Source organism: Poecilia latipinna, unplaced genomic scaffold (assembly GCF_001443285.1).
Source record: "Poecilia latipinna isolate Pla-1442-1.1 unplaced genomic scaffold, P_latipinna-1.0 Scaffold984, whole genome shotgun sequence".
NCBI classification, from domain to species: domain Eukaryota; kingdom Metazoa; phylum Chordata; class Actinopteri; order Cyprinodontiformes; family Poeciliidae; genus Poecilia; species Poecilia latipinna.
Window position 1 is genome coordinate 123,175 of NW_015113600.1, and position 22,878 is coordinate 146,052.

General features: G+C 39.4%; 3 protein-coding genes across 4 annotated transcripts; all 3 read right to left on the reverse strand.

Annotated features, from left to right (window-relative positions):
* Positions 1-142: 142 nt before the first annotated feature.
* On the reverse strand, positions 143-8,027 carry LOC106958420 (MAP kinase-activated protein kinase 2-like). 2 transcript variants are annotated; one of them, XM_015050306.1, is made up of 10 exons: positions 7,249-8,024; positions 5,478-5,617; positions 3,079-3,143; positions 2,917-2,996; positions 2,284-2,410; positions 2,089-2,164; positions 1,647-1,771; positions 915-1,000; positions 749-829; positions 143-631 (listed from the first exon to the last, which is right to left on the reverse strand). In XM_015050306.1, exons 1-10 carry the CDS (start codon positions 7,513-7,515, stop codon positions 401-403), a joined length of 1,278 nt encoding a protein of 425 aa, XP_014905792.1. In that variant the 5' UTR covers positions 7,516-8,024; the 3' UTR covers positions 143-400. The 2 variants fall into 2 exon arrangements, with proteins under 2 accessions (XP_014905792.1, XP_014905793.1); XM_015050307.1 differs by having other exon boundaries at positions 471-631; positions 944-1,000; positions 7,249-8,027.
* A 2,356-nt stretch (positions 8,028-10,383) lies between these two features.
* uroc1 (urocanate hydratase 1) lies at positions 10,384-19,274 on the reverse strand. The gene is made up of 19 exons (XM_015050289.1): positions 19,027-19,274; positions 18,379-18,509; positions 16,758-16,851; positions 16,418-16,477; positions 16,203-16,331; positions 16,050-16,111; positions 14,730-14,796; positions 14,456-14,599; positions 14,279-14,367; positions 13,703-13,765; positions 13,412-13,591; positions 13,225-13,322; positions 13,064-13,136; positions 12,771-12,960; positions 12,585-12,683; positions 12,398-12,497; positions 11,431-11,512; positions 11,257-11,356; positions 10,384-11,165 (listed from the first exon to the last, which is right to left on the reverse strand). Exons 1-19 carry the CDS (start codon positions 19,150-19,152, stop codon positions 11,025-11,027), a joined length of 2,028 nt encoding a protein of 675 aa, XP_014905775.1. The 5' UTR covers positions 19,153-19,274; the 3' UTR covers positions 10,384-11,024.
* Positions 19,275-20,292: 1,018 nt separating this feature from the next.
* LOC106958421 (mitochondrial intermembrane space import and assembly protein 40-B-like) lies at positions 20,293-22,457 on the reverse strand. The gene is made up of 3 exons (XM_015050308.1): positions 22,210-22,457; positions 21,595-21,693; positions 20,293-21,511 (listed from the first exon to the last, which is right to left on the reverse strand). The coding sequence occupies exons 1-3, from the start codon at positions 22,229-22,231 to the stop codon at positions 21,168-21,170; spliced, it is 465 nt and encodes a 154-aa protein (XP_014905794.1). The 5' UTR covers positions 22,232-22,457; the 3' UTR covers positions 20,293-21,167.
* Between the last annotated feature and the right edge of the window lie 421 nt (positions 22,458-22,878).

A 22,878-nucleotide genomic window follows, 5' to 3' on the forward strand; every position in this document is an offset into this window, starting at 1 on the left:
GACATGTTCTCAGTAGTTCACAGAATCAAACAACAATGTTCATTTTACTCAAACATACCTAAAATAAGTAAAATCAGAGAAACTGATAATTTTGCAGTGATCTCTTATTTTTTCCAGTTGTTAACCATTATATTTCATAAATGCCATTTATCTTTTTTTAATTTTATTTTACTTTCATTTTCACATTTCTTTTGGCTTCTGTTAGGGAGTAAATAACTTGATGTGTGTGAATTTATTCCAAAATTCAGAAAAATGTGTTAAACAAAATTTATTTTTCAGAGCTAAAATTGTTCAAATACAAATGTGATTTTTTTTCTATTAATGAGTAATGAAACACAAACAATAAAGACACAAAGTAAATGATATGTGGAGGGAGCATTGCATACAGCTTGGTTTTATACTAATTTTGTCCAGAAATCGTTTTTCCATGCTCTTCATTAAAGGCCACCTCTATTTGACCGATGCCTCCGTCCCTGCTGCCCCTGTCTGCGCCCTCTGCATGGCCTGTAGCGCCACCTGCTGGCCTGTTGCGTCTCTTGTTTAGCAGAGGGTTGTTGGACGTGTCCAAGTCCTTAATCTTCACCTGGTCGTAGTCCACACGCATGGTGGCCAGAGCGCTGGTCATTCCCTCCTGCAGGAACAGGCTGAGATATAAATGTGATCTGGTTCGTGTCTGCCACCTAGTGGCAACTTTCTAAAAATACACACACACACACACAAAACTCCATGCAGCTGGACCGAGCATCACCTTCACGTCGTCCCACAGCTCCATGTCTTCTGTCAAAACCCGAGACGTGTGCAGAGGTGTTTGTGGGACCGCCATCGACTGCTGTTGGGTCAGAGCATCAACATCACACACAGAACAGACTGCTGTTATAGTTTAGAGACAGAGAGAAAGCAAAGTCTGAACTTACACTGATCCAGGGATGGTTCATGAACTGACCGATGGTCATCCTCTCACTGGGGTCCGTCTTCAGCAGCTGAACAATCAGCTGTTTGGCTGCAGGTACAGAAGCAAACAGCTCTTATTTTAATGTGCTTTTTTGAAAATGCATTAAGATGCTACAATTCACTGAATTCAAGCAAGATATCTGTTGCTTCCAAAACCAGAGAAAGCATTATGTTCCCTAAACATGCAGCCTGTTTTGAGAGCTTCTGTTGTGTGCAAAAAATTTTAATCTTTACTAAATATTTTTCATATGGTGCTGCTAATGAACTTTTAACTTCCCAACTCCTTCAGTTTAGTCAACTAAATGTTATATTTGATCTTGTGCCTTGTATTATTACCATTCTGTCACAAAGACATTCTTATTCCTTCTTAAATACTTTCTTTTCGACCAAACACTGTTTAATCTGTTACGCTTAGCATCTGATACTGATGTGGTAGTAGACAGAAAATAAAGAAAAATAAAGAAAATTTTAAGGAAAGACTCAGCAAGTCTTGATCCACTAAAAAACTGAACTTTGAGGCTTTTTGCAGGCTAAATACCTCTTCTTGATTTAAGTGCATAAAATCTAAAATAAACGGTTTAATAATTATGACTGTGTTGTGTTAATTCAGGACGTTCTTGTGATTCAAATAAACAAAATATATGTTATTTACTCATTTAATTTGTGTGATGTAGAAAACGGTAAAAAATACTGACCTTCCTCAGAAACGTCGACCCACTCAGGGTTGGGAAACTCATACCGGCCCAGTCTGATCCTCTGTTTCATACCTGGAGAGATGGCCTGGCCTGTGTTGGAGTAGAACGGGGGAAATCCACAGAGTCTGCAAAACAAACAAACGAAACAAATCAACAGATGAGAGGACAAAAGATGAGGAAAAAATAGAAACAAATAATAAACAAAAGAGAAAAAAAGTCAGAAAAAAGACAGTAAATTAAAATTAAGAAGAAAATACTAGAGAGAACAGGAAATAAGAAAAAAATAAACAATGACAAGGAAAAGAGAAAGAAAAAAGTAAGAGACAAATTTTGAAAAATTAAAATAAAACAGAGAAAAACATTTTTCCTTGTTTAAGCAGCTGAATAGCAGATCTAGGTGATAAACAAAGCTGAATGAGGTCGAGACATACACGATACTCACAGGATGTACATGATGACCCCCAGTGACCACATGTCACATGACTTGTCGTATTTCTCCGGCCCGAGTACTTCAGGCGCTGCGTGGAAGAAACAAAACAAATCAGTAACGAGCAAAGAAAGATGCTCCATGAAAAGTTGACATCAATCAGTCATATAACGGCTGACAGTAGCTTCAAGTGGTGGTTAAAGTTCTCACCAACATAATACGGGGTGTAACACGGGGTTTGGAGGGAATTGTGCATTTTAGTCTCCTTTGCGAAGCCAAAGTCGGTCAGTTTTAACGTAGCGTTGCTGTCCTTTGTCGTGTAGAGCAGGTTCTCAGGCTGCAACAGTAAAAAAAGAAAAGTGAAATATGAATCCTCCTTTATGCTCTACTAAGGCTGGACAATAAATCGAGAACAATACACATGACGTTCAATATCAATAGATTATACGTCTGATCAATAATTTCACTGAACTCCGATCCAAAGCCGCACAGCATTCTGGGTGATGTAGGCAGAGGAAAAAGCTTTATCCGCTCAACCTCTCGCAGCCAGCTAAGCTAGGTGGGTGGCATCAACGAACTCACTCACTCTTTGGTTACCTAGCAACAATCTGCTGAGTAACACGCACTGCAGCAGTTTAAGGTTTTGCAAACGTGCCTCATAACTGCTTAAAAATAAATAAAAGCAATGACATGGAGTGAAAACTGTAAGACAGGAAAGATCACATCACCAGCTTGGCCGTATTTCATATATTTAAAACAAAAAGGTAATTGATAATTACTGATATCGACTGATATGAAATCCTTATATCATGATTTTTCAGCCACGTCGTCCAGCAGTGTTACCTTCACGTCTCTGTGAGCGATGTCCACATGGTGGAGGTACTCTATGGCCGTGCCGATGTCGTGCATGATCTCCGACACCTCTGAGGGGACAAGTTCAACGTAAACGCCGAGGCGAACCTGACGAGACGCGAATCAGGCGGCTGAACAGAAGAGCTGACCCACCTCTCTCAGTGAAGGCCTGGTCCCCTCTGACCTGGATGCGGCTGAACAGCTCCCCTCCCTCCATGCTGAGACAAGGTGGACAAAAGAGATGAGAACTGGGACAGAGTGGACGCTCTTGGCAAACGCTTACAGGACGGTTCTCCACAGCACATCGGAACAAAGCAAACCATTGTGCCTGGTCATTTAGTGTTTAGAGAAGGCCACTCTTCAGAGCAAAACCAAACTCAGTGCAGGTCATAGCACATAACGATTCATGTAAAAAGCCAGAAATGCACTGCAAAAACATAAAAAGTAATTTTGGCCATTTTTCCAGTGCAAATATGATAGACAAAACTAACTTACAAGTAACTTTACAGCAAAATCAAAGAGATTGTTTTACGTCAATAATATTGATTAAAAGAGTACCACTAGTAATTTTAGTGGTACTAGTGGTACTACCTGTCTTGCTGTAGGTAAAAATGTCTTACCTACAGCAAGACATTTTTTCATGTCTTCAGTGAAAACGTCTGCCAATGTAACTAGTACTTTTTTTATCCACATTAAAAAGTTTTACCTGATTTTGACAATGAATCTGGAAATGTCCCTAAAGTATATTCAAATAAAGCTGGGGTAATTTGGAAATAACTTGTAAAATATTACATTTTACCCTGCAAAAACACAAAATCTTTCCAAGTATTTTTATTCTAGTTTTTTGTGCAAATATCTCAGTACACTTGAAATAAGACAAAACCATCATACAAGTAACTTTTCAGTAAGAAACAGGAGCTTGTGTTAAGGCAATAATTCCTTAAAGGTGGCTGCAAATCTGCAGAACAGTCTAGTTTTGCTACTTAGAGACTGACTGACGCCTCCTACAGTTAATCATTTTAATTTCCCTAATTAAAGCCCATTGGTTTTCAGTCACTTTTAATATTAGCTGAACATCTGACTTAAATTACTTTTCATTAAAAAAAATCTCATTTAAATGTACTTATATTACATTTATAACTTTATAATAGTACAAAGTTATTTTATAAAGGTATTGACTTTGTAACATGATGTAAATCTCAAAAGAGTTGATTTTCCATAACTCCACTCCTTCAAAGACAGAAAGAAAAAATAAGGAATTACTTTAATTTAATACATTTTTGAAAATTAACAGTTTTCACCAAGTTTAGAGCAACTTCTGGGAAAAAAAAAAAAAAAAAAAGAAATGTTCTGACTACCAGTACTGACGCTGACGTATTTTCTGGCTCATCACTTTAGTGCAACAAAGGTAGTGACGTCAGAAGTCTGCAACCATTACACTGAATTAAAATATGGTACAGCTAAAGTTTTGGAGTGACTTTGCAAACAGTAGGTTACAGAGTAAACCTCACAAACTTGGCAGCACCTCAGAAGGTTTTAAGCTACCGAGGAGGAGAGATTTGGGCGAGTCTGTCAACATCAGAGGATGTGTTTCACATAAATATCAGCACTAATCGAAACGCAGACCAAAAACAGTCCAGGGGAGATTAAGGGTTCAGGGTAAACAAGGATTCAGAGGATAAACGTGCAGGACAGCAACACTTTCCTTAAACTCAAACTGGGCCAAACCAGAACAAGCAGGCTTGATTTATAAATAACTTTAAAAACAGCAGACACTGACAAAAGTGCTGATAATTGTGAATGAAATAATAATAAAAAAACAGAATGAAATATTTAAAAGTTTACAGTAAAGTATGAGCAAAAGTAAAAAAAAAAAGGAACACGTGTTATAGACACGAAAAATCACATTAAAATAAAAACTTCTGGCTCACAGGTGATAGAAAGGCGGAAAAATAAATATTGATCTAAGTCAGAGACCAACTTGCTGTTTTTAACTTGAGAGCAAATGTAAAAATAAAAAAAGGGGGGGGGGGGATGTATTTTTCCATGGCCATGTTTTATTGAAAATAGCTTCAATTTAGTTGTGGGAGATGAGACACAGGTTTTGTGGAAATGTCTTACCTCTAAGCTTTTTAAGAGAGGAAAAAGTGGAGCACACCAGAACAGGTTCTTCTTTTACACAACTACCAAAAAGCCGTAAACAAATAAAAAGCAAGCAGTGTTGATTACACCTCGATGAATCATCTGGCATTTTTCTCCCTGACTTGCATTTATGAGCTTTTTGTTGTTTAACTTGATTTGCTTAACTTGTTGCCTGAAACAAAGACGGTGACTCTGGCTGCAGAGTCCCAAAAACACCCATTTATGGTTAGTTTTCTGCATTTTGATGTAACCATTGTTTAGGGGCCAATTTTAATGAAACCCCAGTTTTTAGCTGTGGAGTTTAAGAAGATTAGGAGACTTTTTGTAGTCGCAGGTAGTTATTATCTGTTTGGCAGCGCGTGGTTAAAGCTGTCTGTGTCTGAATTTGTTCGATTGTTGGTGACACTCACCACTCCATCACAATGAGCAGACATTTCTTCCCCTGGTGCATGTTCTCGTACAGGCTGAGGATTCGCACGATGTGGGGGCCTCCCGACACTCGCCAGTGAAGCTCAACCTCGCGTCTGGCTTTAGGAGTGTCGTAGAGAATCTGACGAAACACCAAAAACACATTTCTTATGTTCATGCAAGACCAGAGTCTCAAAGTGGCGCTGAAACTGAAACTTTGAGGCTGCTATTCGGTAACATGATTCATTTATGACGTCCCCCCGCGCGCTCTCTGGATGGATCCACGCTTCAGTCCTCGAGAAAATCACAAGTGCAATCTGAATCCTGGAGGAGCAATGGATGTGAGAAAACATTCAGCTTCCGCGAGGGGGGGGGAGTCGGTCTCTGCATCAGCCTGCCAACACATAACAAGCAGCGCAGGGGAAGTTTATCCCTGCCAGCAGACCAAGAGCTGAAAGTGTTTCCTGTTGTGAAGTGTTGCCTTAAATTAGGTGCAAGAGCCGTCTGAGTAATAATGGTGTGTTTATAGGTATTCAGAAAAGTAGCTGTCGGCGTTTCAGTGACTGTTATGTCTGACAGCTGAAAGCGTACAGCTGGAATAAATAATGTGACGCAAAAGAAGACTTGAACAGGTCGTGTACAGCGAGTGGCAACGTTTGTCAGGAGAAAAGCTGAAGGCCAACGCAAGCAGGAACATTATTTACAGAAAAGGCCTCAGTGAAGAAAGAGGCACTTAAAAGCTTTTTTTTTCTAAATATAGAAAAAAATGTAACACATCTTGTTTGATATTCCACAAGCATAACAAGAAGAAACATTTAATTTCAGTTTGTTTGAATGAATAACGGCATTTTAAAGCGGTTTGTTAGTGTTGGAGAAAAACGCAGCTCTCACTTTACTGCTAGTTTATTCTAAGAAAAAAAACCCACAATTTGAAGGGAGAAAAGTTTATTAAAAAACAACAACAACAAAAATAATCGAATAAAGGAAATTTCAAAAGTTTTAAATGTTTGACTATAATTCATTTTTCAATTCTGTTGAAAGTGATCTTCCTCTGACAATATTTCACCTGCAACATCTGACAACCACTGAATGGGAATGAAAACTCAGTGTGCTAATTTCAAACCCAAACCTCTTTTAGTTCAGTCCAGGCCAAAGCCAGAAAATAAATAAATAAATAAATAAATAAATAAATAAATAAAAATCACACTAATTAGGTGTTGTTTTTTTTCTTTTTTTTTCTTTAACCAGATGTTTTGAAGAGTGTGCTACTCATAAATGAGTCCTGACCAGGAATGCAGGGGCTGCCAGGATTTCACCATACCTGCTTAGTCATAGCTTCAGACTTTCCAAAAGAAAAACTCTCGGAAGAAGTCACTTGAAGCCGCTCTTCCTGTTTATTGTTTAGAAAGCTTCGCTGCAACGCGCTGCTTGTTGATTAAATCTGAGCTCACTGCTGAACACTCACTGTGGAGTGTATGAGAGGAAAATTACTACTTTTGTTAAATGCCAGAGTCATACAGACTATTATGCAATATCATTACAGAGCATATCATTGTCCAGGCAGCGGAAAAAAAAAGAAAAGAGGAAAAAACACATCAATGTCTGGGCAATATATTAGATTTCTGCTTAAAAGTTATTTATGTAATAATTATATTTTAATTACAAGAAAGTTAACTAACGTAAGCTAATGTAGGATTTTAAAGCAGAAAAAAAAATCGAGGGGAAATTAATTATTGATGGTTTTTAAGACATTAAATGAAAGGAAATACAAACCTTCAGGGCGCATTTCTCCCCGGTTTTCTTACAGTAACACTCCAGCACTTTGCCATTGATTCCCAGACCAAGAACCTGAGACGTGATCTTATAGTCATCAGTCACCGCGTTTCTCTTAAACTCCGCTTTAGGGTAAGCAGGTGGCAGGAGCCCCACCGGGCAGCTGCTGCTGGTGCCCACGCTGGAGGAGCCGCTGCTGCGGAGCGCCGTCCCGTGTTGCGCAGGGCTCGAAGTCCCCTCCTGCTCCTCCTCCTCAATATGAAGCATTTTCACTTAAAACCGAACCGACTGAAGCTCACTGCCGTCTCCAACAGGAGCAATCCAGCGGCATTGTGATCCAACAAGAGGACTTTGGTATTTCCAGACTGTTTAGACTGCAAAAGCAAAAAAAAAAAAAGAACAAGAAAAAAGAAAACAGAGGCAAATCTGAAAATAAGGCAAAAGAGTTTCTCAGAAAAGGGCGGAGGTTTAAGCGGAACCGTTATGTTCGCAAAAAGTAAAGACAAGGCAACTTAAAACTTCATTTGAAACATTAAAAATGAGCATAAATAGTAATAAGAAAATCAGTTCCACCCCCTTATGCGGTCCTCATTACAGATCTCTGCCGCTTTCTGAGGGAACATCAACCTCTGTAACCCTTTACGTCAGCGCGGAAAGCTCAAGTTCAGTCACCATTCACAGATTTCTTAAAGGAACAGGCACGTAACGACGGACAACCAGCAGGGACGGAGAGAGAGCTGAGAACAATGCTGGTCATCGGCCGACCTCACGGCTGCTGAAACGGAAACTTGATCCCTGGAAAAAAAAATATCCCAGCCAGTAGGAAAACACTAACTTATGGCAGGCCGTTGTTGCATATATTCAAACCACAGTGCAAAGCAGAGGCGTTGTTAGGATCCTGAAGGATTGGGGGCCGTAGCGTAGCGTGGCTCAAAAATAGTAAGTCATGTTCTATTAAAATATTCTTTCCCATGTAGACTGTTTCTTTTTCTCTTTCTTTTTACCAAGCAATTGTTAGAAGCCTGTGAACATGGCTAAAATAGTATTTGATTTACGACTGATCAGAGAATGATTTAAAAACAAATACATTTTGGTGATATATTCAAAAATTTAGACTGATTTTGCTAATCTAGTCAGAAAACATGCTTTCAAATGCTCAGAAACCGTGCTCACCCCATGTCTCTTATAAATATGATCTTCTCTTTATCTGGCTTAAGTTCCTGTTTAGATCTAATCAAAGTGTTACTGTCCTCAGCTTAGGTTCCTCATTTTTCACTTTATTAACAAGATACATTAAAAAAAAAATCTAACCATTGATTTTTTTCAGGAGAAAATCTGAACTAGAAATATTTTACCAAATCAAAAAAAAAAAAAAGTAGCCTTGCCAAAGAAAAATGAGGCCTTCAATGGAAGGAGATGAAAAAGTAATTTGCGTGTTTTAAGACTGTTTTTGTTATTAAATGCTCTTTGTGTTTTATTCATCTTCTCTGACAGAAGAACTTCTCACCATTTCTGTAAACAATGACAGAAACGTTTCAGACCATCTTCAAAGATCAATCTGGATGAATTCTGATCATGTGGAGGAAGGATCTCAACTTGAAGGAAAAGGAGAAAACGTTTTTCTCCTCCACCAGGCTTGGCCGCAAACCTCTGACTGATTAAAAAAAAAAAAAAAAAAAACCTCATAATAACTTCATGATGACAAATCTGAGACACTTTGAGAGTAATCACCTGTTGGCTTTCTGTGTAGAGCTTTTGTGAAATTATAAACCTGCTTAATTTAACATTAACAGTGACAAGTTTATGGAGGGGAGTTATTGTACAGAAATAAAATATATTTTATTATTCCAAAGATGTCTGAGGGTCTTATTGGACACTTTTAATGTAGTTTAAGGTGATCTGGACATAAATTAAAAAAATAAAAAACATCCAGGTCCCTTTGCTGCTTTTAAAACATTTTAGTTATTGCTCTGAGTAATATGCAACATTAGTCAAATAAATTCTTTTCTTGCTGGCTCGTGAAAATCAGCACACATCTAACTCCCTTTAATTACATGTTTTATTGTTGTTCCCTTTGTGAACACGGAGTTGCAGCGAAGGAACTCTGTGTAACGGCACTGAAACAGGAAGTTACACGTTGTTAATTAAGGGATCCCAGACTCTTAAAAAAACAACCCTAAATGACACTTTGCATAAATGCTTCAGCTTCATTTGTCTTACCATGTGCCAGTGACTGTAAAGTTGTTTTGTTAGTCCCTCCACCCAATAAACTCAAGTGAAAGGCAGGATTTTTATAGGCTTTTTGGTCTTACTACAATCAAAAGATATGTGAGAGGACTGTGTAAGACGCAGATTTGCAAAATTCAGTTCTTTCTAGTCAAGGCTGATATTTTAGACCAACCTTTCAGGTGTTTGAACTTTTGCAGACAGAGAATGTTATTTATATATTTAATTATTAGGTATTATGCCCTAGATATTCAAAACTAGACCCCAACCAAAAAAAAACTAAAAAAACAAAGAATTCCAAGAAGACGATCACATTTTATTTATTTGTATAAATGTTAATATCTGTATTTGCAATTGCTCCTGTTTTAAGTTAATATGACATTTAATGTAGAGAGGCTTAATGAATATTTAAATAATATCTTTGTCCTTGATTTTTATTCCCATTGTAAATATACTAATGCCTGAAACTACCTTCAAACAAGTCATACAGTAAATATTGCCCATCCTGAATGATAAATTATAAATATCTGAATCTGTTTTTCATGTCAAATGTCTAGCTGAAAATGTTTTACTGGGATTTTAGACATCTGGAATGAAAGTTTTCCCATTAAGAATGCAGTAGTAAATATCAGCAATTACTAATCCAGATAGGATAATGTACTTCAGATATATTGAGTTTAAAGTCATCTCAATAGAGAGGGAAAAGGTGATCAAATTTATCCTTGAAAAGTAGTTTGAGAATCTAGTTCAGTTATTTTATGATAATTTAGCTTTCCATATAAATTATTGTTGGAGATGTCTGAGTTAAAGACAAGCATGAACATTTTTAACCTTTGCTTTCTCATTTTCATCCTGTTGAGACATGAGTATCAGGTGTTGCTCTGCGTAACTGTGTCTTCTATGTCTCTATTTGGTTTCCTGCCAAAATACTTTTTCCAAAAAAAAAAAAAAAAAAAAAAAGCCAATACTTTCTTGCTAACTCATAAACTATTGATTGGTATAAGGCGTTTTTTACTTAGGAGAAAAACATCTTGTTTTATTCACGATTCACCACAAGTAAATGAGATTTAGATTACAACACTATGAGACACAAACAGCCATTTAAATCTTCAATATTAAAACAAATATTTTATTTATTAATTTGCAGCACAAAAAATAGATAAAAGTGATCAAACTTGGTAAAACTATTCAATTGCATTGAACTTTTCCTCTATATAATGGCCTTTCCTAAAAGCTGTCCAGTTTATTTTGTGGGTGATATCATCTCTCCATCCTACTGATATATATTAGTATCAATATGTATTATTAGTGATATGTATCGATGGTCCATCCATCGAAAGTTGGAAACAGTGTGCGTCTCAACCTCATTCTTTAAAACAGACATTATTATAACACATTTTCAGATCATGACATCAACACTGTGGGTGATTCTTCTAAATCTGTATAATTCATACTGCTGAATAAGGCCTCATTTTGATAAATACACTGAAGTAAATGCAGCTGCTGGCTTCCTCTGCTCTCTGTGTCTAATTAGGTTAAATCGTCACCGGTTATCCCTGCAGGGCTCGGTCCAGCACATGCTCGTCCTGCACTGGAAACGGCAGGGTGACGCGGAGCTGCCCGTTCTCCTCCATGGTGCGCTGGATCGTCTCGTAGGCGTTTGTGTTTCCAGACCAGCAGCGACGAGCCACCTGCAACAAGCAGAACCACACAGGAATGCAGAAGACCAGAGCGACGGCTCCACGCCGATGCATCGAGCTGCTGCTCCGCCTGCAGCCTCACCCCGTTGGAAACGTCCCAGTTGAGCATCGACCTGGCGCGCTTCGCCGCCTCGTCGGAGCCGTCCAGCAGCAAGCCGAATCCTCCGTTTATCACCTCTCCCCTGACGGTGAGAGACAGACATGAGGACACAGTGATTCGCGTCGACACAGCCAGATTACTGTTTACTGCCCTCACCAGCCAACACCGCCGCCATTGTGCAGAGCGACCCAAGTGGCACCTCTGAAGGCATCGCCAACAAAGTTCTGGACGGCCATATCTGAGGGAAGGAAGCACCGAAAAATCTAAAATGTCTCTTTTATTCTTTTATCTCACATCTACAGCTGGAAAATTATAGACAATCATACAAAACTGTTATGATTTTAAAAGTGTTTTCCAAATCAAAAAAAAAAAAGAAAAGGAAGAAAGATAAACAGCTTTTCGAAGCAGCTGAGGTTTATTTTGAGTGCATAATTACAGTATTTCACTTTGCACCCAGAAATGAAGTGATTAAATAAAAGCCAAAAAAATTATTGGGTGAAAATTGTTATTCACTCCTGATCTTATTAGTAATACTCTGGTTTCCTAGAGGAAGAGCTTCTGTGTTTTGGGTCTTTGGCATGTTGGAAGAAAAACAAAACCCAAATCAGGTTTTGCTGCAAACTACCTCAGGGCTTCTTTCAAAATCGTCACAGTTTCTTCTACACAGGATGAAACTGTGGTGATAAATAAACTTGGCATATTTACTCATTAACATAACCAAGGTTATGTTAATGTTTGACAGGTGAAAACCTGAAATAGTTTCAAAAAGTAAATTCACGAATGATCAGCTTTGTAGACCTGAAGTTGTAACTACCTGCACATTACTGACAAACTATTTAACTATTTACTTTTACAAAGTCAATAATTACAACATATTAATTGCACTTATTCACATTTTTTTCATGTCATAGCCTCTAAAGTCATTTAATTATACTGGGATTTCATGTCATAGACCAACATAAAGTAGCACATTGCTTTGTGGTGAAAGGGAAACATTGCATGATTTTCCAGCGGTGTGAATACTTCTGCAAGGTGCTGAAGGGTCAGAAAGAACAAGCAGCAAAAATCACAAATTTCCATCTCAAAACAGATTCATCATCTTAGCTGTGCGCAAAACACGCACCTGCACAGAACGCAGAGCCGTCGTACACGTTGGAGGTCTCTCTGAAGGGGCTGTCGGTGCCGCTGACATCGTGGTGGTCTCTGCTGATGACCACCGGAGCCTGAAGGAGCAGAACAGAAAACCACAACACTAAGATTCACGTGTCAGTTCCCTATTATTAAGACTGCAGTTGAGTTCATCTTCCTACTGAGACTCTTCCGTCAGCAACAGCCTGGTTTATGGCTAAAGCAATGCACACTCTTCCTTTCTGGTCCGAGTACAAAATCCTAGCTTGAGATCCAACAACCTAAGCAAGAAACAACACAAGTTAAAAACTAACAATTTTGTTTTTGTCTCCATGTAATTCTCTACTTGGAGATCTTCTTTGGCTGACCATTTTGTGCTTCCCAGCCTCTCTGATCCAGCGGATGTTGTCTCTGTACTGCTGCCTTACACGTTCCGACACGTTGGCAGCGATTTCCTCCAGCACCTTAGCGGCGATGTCGTCGGTTACGGCCAGGTCTTGTGGATCGCCAGACGTGCAAACCCAGCGAAACGGCCCGAAGCCCAAAGAGAAAATGTCCCTGCAGCAAGAATCTATTATTTTATTATCTGGCCAACATAAAATAAGATTGATGCTGCTTAGCTGCACTAACTGGACCAACATATCATTGGATATATACTCACCCCATAATATGTTGGACATAAGACGGATACCGGAACTCGGTTGCTCCTCCACCAACTTTGCTGACCTCCGCACCTATTAAAGCCAAAAACATGTTCCTGTTTGCTGCTCAAATCTTCCCTGAATCTGATAATCTTTGTATCATGTTTTATAAATAACTCACCTGCTCTTTGGGCCTCCAGCAGGAATGCATTGCCGTAATCCCAGAAGAACATACCCGCATCCGACAACTTGTTGATGGCCTTTATGTGTCTTCTGAGGCTGTAATTGCATTGGTTGCATGGTAGTAAAAACAATATCAGCCACGAAATGCTGCACACGGTTCAGCTCTGAGATGAATTGAACTGAACCTCTCTTGGACGACGCTCTGGAAGCATCCGGGGTCTGTGGACATGAGCTGGTTGGCCTGGCGGAAGCTGAGTGGGACGGGGTAGTAGCCCCCGTTGTAGGGGTTGTGCAGCGACGTCTGGTCTGAACCCAGATCCACCAGGAGCTCCCCCGTCCTCTCAAACTCCAGCAGCAGCCGCTCCCTGTTTACAAACAGAAAAGTTGGACCAATTTCAGCATCAATTGAGCTAAAGTGTTTTATTTTTAACACAGGCCCTGACTGTGTCCAGTGAAAGTTTTCACAGCTCACTCACCACAAGTCTACGACATTCCCATGGTATCCCAAACTGAGGGGCGTCTTGGAGGTCCTGGCTTCTCTGAGAGACAACAACAGAGAGATATTAAAGATGAAACTCATCAGTTTTCAAAATGCATATCCTTCAAACTTGATTGCAGTTGGATTTGCAAGATAGATTTACTTTTAGTTTTATTTTCAGTGCATATCTAAAGATGTATAAACACTATTGTTGTATTTCCTAGACATCCTTTTTAACTGCATGACTTGAATCAGCATATTTGTGTCCTGTCACAAACATCTCACAGTGTTTAATGTGTTTCTGGCCCATTGCTCCTGACAGAACTGGCACAGCTAACTCAGATTTGTGGGTTGTGTTGCTCATAAATGTCTCTTCATCATTTTTGCTGTCCTTAAGAAATCTGATACAAGCAAAATCCACACAGAAAGACCCGGACTAGGATTTAAACTCAAGACCTTCTTGCTGCGAGGCAACAGTGCTAACAGCTACCGTTATAATACATAACTTTTTAAACATCCAACAAAGATATTATTTGCAGGGAATGAATTATGACGATGTGTTCTTCTGTGTTACCGGATGCGTTTGATGCATTGCTCCAAGCTGCTGGTCACCTCCATGACCCAACCCTGCTCATGTCTCTTCCTCAGCGGCGCTTCGTCCACCTACACAGGAACGACAAACGTTCTTACTTATTCTGGCTCTCAAAAGTGACTTTCAGTGAGACACAGGAACGACTGGAAACCAACCGACCTCGGCAATCACTCCGACACAGCCTGCGATGACGGCCGCTTTGGCCTGGGCGCCGCTCATTCCGCCCAGGCCTGACGTCACGAAGACGCGGCCCCTCAAGTCGTCGGTGCCCAGGTACCTCCGACCTGCGTTTAGTACAGTCAGCTGCACAGAGAAAACATATTTAAAAAAAAATAACCTTCAGATCATTATGTATATGCTGCAACAATATGGTGCAGTTTGTCATGATGTGGATTAGATGTGGGGATCTGATTTTTTTATTTTTTTTTCAAACCATTGTGCCATGAACGATCCCTTGAGGTCCAATGTAGCAGTAACTGCCTGCTGTCATTTGGCCATACCTGTATGCAAACAACAGCAGGACACAACTTACACCACGTAGCTGTAACACGATATGAATACTGTGCCGGTCAGAAGTTTGTAAGCAATAATTTGCAAGAATGCCAAATTAACCTTTTCATACATAGTGGTCACTACAGTGGACAGCTGTCTAAAAGCCATTTTCTTATGCTTCTTGTGGATTTTTATGTTATAAACGCACACAGACCACTGAACTGGACACTAATGCATCATAAAATACACTATCAACTACTGGCCATCAGCTGCAAATGCAAGAAATAATTTGTGTTAAATCCAATATGGCCGACAGACAAAAAAACCCGTCTACCTGGCCCAGTTCCATTTCATTGTAGTTGGCTTGTTTAATTTACAGCACAAGAACCGAGACATTCAACTAAAGAATGAAGAGAAAGGAAAATATTTCTAAGCTTATTTAAACAAGCACCAAACTCAGTATTGCATTTAAGTATTTCGAGAAACGTGTCAGTAAGTTTTAAATGCGTCTTCTAGACAACTCCAGAACCAGAGAACAGGCTCCTGATCGGTGGTAAATGAAAATGTTCCCAAACACTCAGCGTGGAACAAGAACAGAGAAAAGTGCTCAGCTCTTTGCAAAGGGACAGTCCATGGCTGAACCACTCTGTGGTCCAAGGTAATATTTTGACTGCACACATTTTTTTTTCTTTCCTGGAATCAACATTCACATCTGAGTCAGCGTTTTCCAGCAGGAAAAGGGCCTTATTTAAGAATGCCAGGATTTAACTTCACTCATAATAAGGGCAACACATGAGAGAGATGCATCTGGGTTTTGGAAATAGTCGAGAATGCAGTTTCCTTTGCTAGAAAATGCTTCCCCTGATAAAACTTCAAGCAGCCCTTCCCCAGCCCTTGAATAAGACTCTATGGTGACACCGTTGCTTGAGCTTTATCCAGTTTATGAAGATTTTCTTTTAATTCAACCATTTTTTTTATTAACTTTAGGATGATAGCTTAGGTGACATACGTGAAACCTGCACACATTTAACAGGAACAAGATCCCAAAACACACGTCAAAGCTGGTTTTTGGATGGATGAAGCCAACAGACATTCATCTTTAGTGTGATCCTGTCCTCATGTCTTTCCACTGCAGTTTGTAGATTTTCTTTCAACCAAATCGACAGATTTAAATGAACATTTCTAAAAGCATAGAAAATGAATATCCAGCTAAAAATACACCAGAACCCTGTTGAAGAGAACAGGTTTGGAAAAGACTTACATTGACACGCCGAGAGCGAACATCCTCTCATATTGTTCTCTGGAGGAATAATTTGGAATAACCTGAGGGAATGAACAGGACAAACGCACAGAAACAAATGTGAGTTTATTGTTCGTGTCTGTTGTTAGCACATGGGGTGTGTTCTGCCGGTACCATGCCGTTAGTGATGATGGCCCGCGGAGAGGAAGGCAGGCTGGGGAACAAGCCCATGGGGTGACCGCTGTACATGACTAGAGTTTGCTCCTCAGTCATCTCACTCAGGTAGCGCATCACAAGGCGAAACTGAACACAGTTATTATTCAGCTGTTCAAGTTAGCATGTAGTAAGTATAAGAGAAAAATTATATTTTGGGTTTGCTCTGGACTCACCTGGGCCCAGTTACTGAACACCTGTCCGTTCCCTCCGTACGTGACGAGCTCCTGGGGAAACTGCAGGAGGAGGAAAGTTGGTTTTCCTTCATTTCAGGGCTGCCCACGTCCGTCTACTATCCTGCAACCTTTAGAGGCGTCCCTGCTCCAACACCTGTCACATGACTGAACTTCCTCCTCTGGAGACGACTGTTAACCAACCGGTCATTTACTCAGTGGTATTGGAGAAGGTTTGCACCTAAACGTTGTTGGATAGTTGCTTTTGAGGCCTGAACTTGGACGCCCCTGTTCGTGATATTAAATTAGACATGGTTAGTCAAGCCGATCACAAAACGCTCACCTGAGCAACAGCTGGGTCCAGGTTGTTCATGATCATTAGCATCATAGCTGCTGCTTGTCGTGTGCGGCAGGGATACTGATCTATAGGATAGGCTCTGCAGAAGAGACAGGCATTCATGTCATAGCAGCAGTGCAGGAAATTACCTTAAGTCTCAACAGTATCTTGACACAATGCTGGTTAGTATCTTTGATTTTTTTATTAGCATGAAGCATAAGTTGTTAAAAGACATTATTTCATTTCTGAAGATATGAATGAAAGCTGATGTAAAAAAAAGAAAAAAAAACTTTTTCACATTTTGCCACATTACAGCTTCCTTCCTTTCATTACAATTTGTTGTGATTGACCAACAAAAAGCCATGAAAATTGTGAAAATCAAAGAAAATTGACACATTCTTTCAAAATGTGTGTCTATTAAAATCTTAAATGTATGATAGCTATCAATTCTCAAATAGATTTTGATCGAAAAGGTGAATGTGTTTTCATCCAAACCATTCTGAAGCTCCGGTTGTTCGCTGATTGTCACTGGAAGATGAACCTTCAGCCCAGTCGGATGTCTTTTACTGCCTCTAACAAGTTTTCTTTTGGGATTATCTTGAAATTATCTCCATGTATTTCCGAAGAAAACTTCCTTGTCCCAGCAGAAGAAAATATCCCCAAAGTATAATGCAGCCACTACTATGTTTCATCTCAGGTTGACATGTGTTGTTCATGCAGGCCAAAAAAAGCCCATTTTGGTTCTTCCAAATTTTTTGCTTTATTCCATACTTGTGCAAAAATTATTGTTTTCTGATGTTTCTTTTTTTTACAGTATTTTTTTCCGTGCTTAAAGGCCAGATTTCTAGAGTGCATGAGTAATAGTTGTCCGTTTAACAGTGTTTTCCACCCATGTGCCTCTGTAGCTTTGCCAGAGTCACCACAGAGTCTCTGTTGCTGCCTGAATAATCCTCTCTTTAGATGTCCTTCCATGTCAAATGTTCCATGTTATGATTATGAATTGAACAGTTCACTTTATAAAGCTCATATTTTATATGAGCTTTATATATTGTTTTGTAACCTATTGTTTAACATTCTCTAGCAAACTTCAGAGCCTTTAGCATTGTAGCTGCTGCACTTGTGTTACGCCTCTGAGATTAAAATAAATACACAACGACTTCATTTACTGGTTGGGCAACTTCTAAATGAAAACCGCTGCATGTGATTCTATTTAGGGGTATCAGTGTAACTAGGGTGAACACGCCTTTCAGATGTCCATTTGCAAATAAAATGTGTATTTTTTCTTTCATTTCACAATTATGCACTACTTTGTGTTGGTCTATCACATAAAATTCTGATGAAATACGTAGAACATAAGACAATTTGGAAATGTATGAAGAGTATAAATACTTTTGGAAAGCACAGTTACATAATGATTTAGCAATGGGTAGAACCTATCCGTGGTATTTGCATTACATTTGTTATAAAACCTAAATGTAGGACTTCAATTTTTTTCAACATATTTTATTTTAATTTAGATGATTATATGAAGTTCAGGGAATTTCAAGACATTTAATCCTGAGAAACTCTAATGTCTAACTTTGACCCCTGGAAATTCTTAACCGGGTTAACAGTGGGGGCCCCATACCTCATCCGCACCGCGGGGCAGAAGCGGTACATATATATATGTCCGTACTGCCGGAGCTCCTGAGCAAATTCAGACGCGAGTGTTGCATGGTGGGACGGTGGGAAGTAGCGCAGAGCATTTCTCAGTGCCAGCTGTAGAAGGATAAAGATGATTTACTGTGAATTAGTGAAAGCAGAGCCTTGTCACACAAATCTGTCATTCCTTTTTTCTCAAGTTTTCATGTCAGAGGTAGATCATTCCCTGCTTCCCTCCTTTAATTATTGACTGAGGTGTTTTTTTCTGGGTTTGGGCAATCATTTTAGGACCTCTGAAAATAATCAATTTCGAGGTTGAACCAACAGAGAGTGATGCAAGAAAACACAGAGTGCAGATGAGGCTCTGGCTACTGCTCTCAGCTCTATCACTTCCATGGTAAATGTGGATCTTTTAATAGTGTCATCATTCATACATTATTAACAGGCAGAGATGCATCTACATGTAGTTAGTTTTTATATTTTTAATGGGTGTTATGCAGGTTTCAGTTTACAGTGTGTATTTAAATGGTAATGGTAGTAAACATTACCATGAAATGCACGCAATAACAACTACAGCTAAAACGTCTTCCAACAAAATACTTCCATGGAAGAACAGATGTCAGGAGTTACTCACTCGTTCCTCCTCAGCCCTGAGGTTGGGAGTCCGGACCGGAGCGTGTGGCACATTTGGATCTCTTCCTCGGTTTGGCGGCAAAGGATCCAGGGGTAGACCGCTACATAGATCCTTTAAATCCGACATCCTGGAGGCTTCTCTCTGTTTATACGTTTGCAGCAGAGACCAAGGAGGCAAAGTTCAGGCTGCACACCGATGGCAGCATCAACTGATGCAACAAAACAAGCATCTGCGTAGAGAGAATCTGTGTACTTATTGGGGCCAGTCCCTCTTCCCTTTCCGTCCCCATTGGTTTCTACGTTACCTTTGGTCTGGAAGGGTTCGCCAATGAAAATACAGTAGCTCCACAGGGATGTTTGATAATTATTGATCCATGGAAGAGGCTGAAGTCGCACAGACTGAGCAGACCAACATGGAGACCAACCTCTGTTTTGTCATAATACAAAGTGTGATACAATGCGTGACAAAATCTGATCCTAATCATTTGAATGCACTCTGAATGTTCACAATTTCTGAGAAATGATGAATTCTCCAAAACTAAAATGTATTTCCTTTATTTAACCAGGTAAACCCTGTTGAGATCTGGATCTCATTATCAAGAGGGACGTGTTGGATGCTTGAAATGCCCATTTGCTGTGCTTTGATTAAATAGGCATTATTAATATGTTAAATTCTGTTCATAATGAAAGCGCACAACATTAGCCATCATAATTACAACTTTTCATACAAAAGCTCAAGCTTTGGTTGCAAGTAATCATACAGAAGCAGTCTGGTCATACTCAGTATTTTAGATTTTAAATTAGAGTTAATTGATTCAAAATCTAAAAGATGTGCAAGAAACCTTAAAGTTTGCACCAAGCTGGAAGCTGCAACTCAGATTTCCCTCCAGATTGACTGAATATGCAGCTAGGCAATAAAAAATACAGTTGTGGCCCTTGTGATACCCCACCTTTAATATTTAATATAGCCAAGATCAAAATTAACAATACAATTTAGCAGGCTTGAGTTCTGACCTTAATGCTGACCTGCTCATCTGTGGTGTTCTCCATGTTTTTTAAACACTTTGTGCATTGCAACATTACCACATGCAGTATAAAAGGTCCATAGCATGATGTTGCCACCACCGTGCTTGATAGTTGGTAATATCCTGGAGTATTCTCAGTATGCCACAACTCCAGGTCCAAATGAAAACATTTGTTTTTAATGGTCAGGATAGTTTTACTTGGTTGGTTACATTAATATTGTTTTAAATAAAGTGCAAAACGATGAAGAGTTACAATGCTTTTTATTACAAAACTGTCAGCAATTTTCACTGCAATCGTTCTTTTGCTGCACACAAAAGGTTGAGTTTGGTTCAGATGAGGTAAATACTTCAAGTCTGGATATAAATTAAGAAGAATAAGTGCAGCCTGAGAGGCAACAGTGGAAACAACACTGAGGAGCTCACAATGGAAAGTGACTGAAGTATTCTTCGGTACATTAAGTCTTCATATCTCTGAGGATTCAGCCACAGGACAGTGAAAATAAAATACACTTTGAACTTTCTACGAAATTTTGTAAAACCTATTTGTAAAAAGGAGGGCACAACCAATAGTTTAAAACACAAGTTACTGAAGTTATGATCAATCAGAGTAGACAGAAAGGCAAACAGAAGTATACACAATGTGCACCCGGTGAGCATGATGAGCTTGGTCCTGTAAGATCACAGACCAAAGTCAAGTAATTATCTCCTGTTTAACCCATCTTTGACCTGAGGAACCCACATAGTGTCAAACCTTAATGAGTCAAACCTTAATAATCTGTCACAGAATTGAAACTGTAACGGTTCTGCATGAAATGAGTTCTGTTCTGCAGAGAAATCACCTGCCTATAGAAATGATTGTTGACTTGACAGTAGCTGCTGTTGGCCTCTTTTACTCAAGCAGGCTTATTTTTGCCAAACAGCTACATGATCAGCTTGTATGATACGAGTTTGACCTGTTTTTGTTTAGTTTTTTTTTTCCACGAAACAAGCCCTTTTATCTTTGTACTTTTAATTCTGATGAATATTTATTGGAAAAATCTTTTTTTTTTTTTTTTCAGATGTATAACAAGATGACTGAATGTGAAATGAGCCATAAGCTCCACAGTAAGGCTCAATATTAGCTCTCTGCTGAGCTCTCTGTGTTAGGCAGTGTGGGATCAGAGTCCTTCTCAGAGCCAGCTGCTGGGTCTGACGCTTCCGCAGACGCAGATTCCGCAGACGCAGATTCCTCAGACGCCTGGCTGGACGGTGCGTCGTCCTCCTTTGGGTAAAGCTCTGGGTAGCGCTGCAGACACTCCTGCATGGTCCTGAACTGCTCCAGGCAGTCAGAGCCTTTCACCTCCTCCTTACTGTAGTGGAAGCAGGAGAAGGCGTCCTTGAATTCAGTCCCACAGGGACCGCTGGCCATCCCGCCCAGGCAGGGACAGTTCCAGTTTATCTCCCCACTGGGGAGAATCAGACCTAAAAGGAAAAGAGTGAAAGTCCAGGTTGGTTGAGACGTTGCATATCAGAAACCAGAGACACTCATCCAGAGACCAGCTCACCTTGCTCCTCGTATGGATCATTGGGGTCTTCCTCTACAAGCTCAGCACTGCTCGGCGTTTCATGATCCTCTTTGGTGACAAATATGATTTTGTCTTTACCTGCAGCGTGGAGCAAAAATATATGACAAACTACTTGAGAAGACGTCACAAAACCAAATGAGATGGATAGGTTAGAGCTTTAATCTGTCACAATCTTGTTTAACAAATTTCAGCTTTCAAAGTTAAAAACAGTAATTATGAACTCATTAAGAGTAGATGCTAAATAGTATATCACGTCTGTGGAACATACAGGGATGTTTCCATCCGAATGGATTAGTATAAAAATCCGGTTTCAGACGGAAGCTAAGCGACTTTTATTAATTTAATCTTAGATTTATGCTAGTTGTGACATGCAGCTTGTGTGTGCTCAAGGTTAAACCCCGAGATTATCACAGCAGAGATCAGTCCACTGATAATAGACTTCACAGCTTCAAAATGTCCCGCCTCACATATAACCATAAATCATTGTTGAGACACGCTGTAAGAACCCCGGGGTTAATTTTCTAATCACGCTAAACTAAACTTTAGTGTTAGCTTTCCAGAAAAGTTAGCCGCCGGCTAGCTCAGGATGCTCACCTTCCTGTCGGACCGAGCTCATTTCTTCCAGCTGGAACAAGCTACAGGCCTCGTTTAAATTCACTTCAGCAGCCGACTGCTCCGGAATATATGTTCACACTTTAACAAAGAAAACACACGCAAAAACAGCTCCACATTTCACTACATAACAAAGTAGCTGTTTCACAACTATCCTTATTAAAGCATGATGGGATCATCTTCTTCTTTCCTATCGTTTCCGGTAGCGTCAATGCTCTGCTGCCCCCTATAGGTCAAAAACGCCAGAAAATCTAAAAAGTGTGCTGTTTAATGATTGGTGCAATCTGCATATGCTTTACTTTAAGAATATTCATCTAGATATTGAGCAAAAAAATAAATCTTTATTGTAAAAATTAACCTTCCAGGCTGTAGATTAGTACTAATAAAACAACTAACAATGATAAAATAGCATTTTTAACTTTTTTAAACAAATTAAAAATATGCCAAGCTCTACTTTGCCATAATAAATTTGTGATAAATGCAAAAAGCCCTACGTGTTTAAATCACATCCTATGGATTCCACCCTTAAATAACTAATTAGTAGCAGCTTCTACAGCCAAAATGAATAAAAAAATTAGATTTCATCTTTAGGGCATATTTTAAGCATCTCTAAAATCAAAATGTCTCAACTGCTGCTGAAGGTTTTGAAAT